Source organism: Mesitornis unicolor, unplaced genomic scaffold (assembly GCF_000695765.1).
Source record: "Mesitornis unicolor isolate BGI_N332 unplaced genomic scaffold, ASM69576v1 scaffold42823, whole genome shotgun sequence".
Classification (NCBI taxonomy): Eukaryota; Metazoa; Chordata; class Aves; order Mesitornithiformes; family Mesitornithidae; genus Mesitornis; species Mesitornis unicolor.
Window position 1 is genome coordinate 1,843 of NW_010173421.1, and position 1,934 is coordinate 3,776.

At 55.6% G+C, this 1,934-nt stretch overlaps 1 protein-coding gene across 1 annotated transcript in view; it reads right to left on the reverse strand.

Annotated features, from left to right (window-relative positions):
- Nucleotides 1–386: 386 nt before the first annotated feature.
- NKX2-6 (NK2 homeobox 6) overlaps nt 387–1,934 on the reverse strand; it is a gene marked incomplete at its 3' end in the record, with an annotated part of 1,873 nt that continues 325 nt past the window's right edge. The window contains exon 2 of the mRNA XM_010180726.1: nt 387–904. Coding sequence (XP_010179028.1) covers nt 387–904 — 518 coding nt within the window. The remainder of the gene's footprint in view (nt 905–1,934) is intronic.

Consider the following 1,934-nt stretch of genomic DNA (forward strand, 5'->3'; position numbering starts at 1 on the left):
GAGGAGCAAACCCTCCGGAGCAGTGAGGCCCAGACTCTGAAGTTTTTATGCTTAAATAAATAAATGTCCACAGTCACGGAGTCCCCAAAGTCGCAGTGCTGGAGCTGCAGTGTCCCCTTCTCTCCTACCTTTGTGGAGATGTGACCCTATCCCTGGAGGGAACAGATGCTCTGATGATGTCCCACTATCCAGGGTGGCAAAAACCCTCCGAATTCACCTCCCATCCTGACATAGGTTGGGCTCTGGAGCAGAGCAGGGGCTTTTCTTGATGCTTTTCAGACAGTCCTGACCTCCATGGCCATCTACCAAGCCCTGATGGCTGCTTGCCCGGTGGCTTGCCAGCACATGGGCTGGTGCTGAGCAGCACTGGCCATGGCCAAGCTCACATTCCCGGCCGGGCTGGTGGGTGCAGCATTGGGGGGCACCCCGGTGTACCCCCCTGCATAGCTACCACCATACGGGCTGCTGCAATAGCTGCTGTAGTAGGAGCTATAGGAGTAAGGGCTGGCCGTGATGCTGTACGGGAGCGGGTAACGCTGGGACCCCCCCAGGCAGGGTTTGCCGTCCCGGACCAGCACCGGCACCGCCACTCTCCGCGGGGGCAGCGGGTGGGCAGCCAGCTCCAGGGATTTGTCCTGCCGCTGCCTCTTGCACTTGTACCTGCGGTTTTGGAACCAGATTTTCACCTGCGTGGAGGTGAGCTTGAGCACACTGGCGAGGTGCTCCCTTTCCGGAGCAGAGAGGTATTTTTGTTGTTTAAATCGCCGCTCCAGTTCAAACACCTGAGCCTGGGAGAATAAAACGCGGGGTTTTCTCCGCTGTCGCTGTCTGGGGCGGTGGCAGGGGTCGGCTTTCGTCTCGGCTGCCTCCAAAGGGTGAGCGAGCGTTAAACATTTTCCTGCAGAGAGATAAACCCAAAGCACAGTGAGACCCAAAGCTGGTTCTGTTCCCAGTGAGGGTGCATTTCCATAATGGGATCAAATTGGGAGCGGGACCCCGTGTGAATAACATGAAGGAAGGTCGATAGCTGAGAAATTCAATATGAACTTTCTGTGATGTTTAGTGGAAATTCAAGAAAATTCCCCTTTTCTTGGATGGAATTAGAAGCTTGTGATGTGAATTTTGGACAATTTTTTTGCTGTTGCGGGTGCTGCCACCCTGGAAAGACACAGAGGGAGCAGGGTACGCTGCAGGTTTGAGAACCCCAAAAACCAAATCCCTTTCCCACCACCTCACTCCGGAGGGATGGAAATGCCGGCGCTCAGACCTCGGGCAGGATTCACCTCCATCGTTCGTGGGAATAGAAATCCCACAACTCTGAATCGTATCAAAACCGGAATAAATGAAGGGGAGAAAACTGCAAGAAGATGGAAAGTAGTTTGGTTTATTTTATTTCATTTTTTAATTTGCTGGAGTTTTGTGTTGAGATGCGATCGGGTGCTCTAGCAACCGCAGCAGAGACTCGGGAAATTTGCGGGGGAACTGCGGAGAAACGGGGTGCTGGAGGGCTCCGCTTGCGGGTGTGAAGCGGGCAGAGCCCCCCTCGGGCTTCTCTCACCCTCCCGGGGCCGCTTTCGCCCTTTCTGCCTTTCTGGCTCCGTATCCCAGCGTCTCCCAGTACTCTGGCTCTGGTCGTACTGGTTTTCCCGTTTCTCCGCTCCGAAGCCGGCGGGCATTAGGAAAACACGAAGAAAGGGAAATTTGTTGGATTTTAGCCGCGGGGAGAAGGGGGTCTCGTCCGATGCCCCCCCGGAGCATCTCCGCTGCAGGCTCCGAGCCCCCGGAGCTGGTCGTGCCTGGGAGGGGGGTGAGTTCCCGTCCCAACTTACGGAGCAACGACGTGGGGGTTTGTGGCATCGAAAACGGTGGCAATTTGTGCCTTTCGGCAGAAAAAAAGCCAAACCTCCACCTATATCCATCCCCCTCCTCGGCCC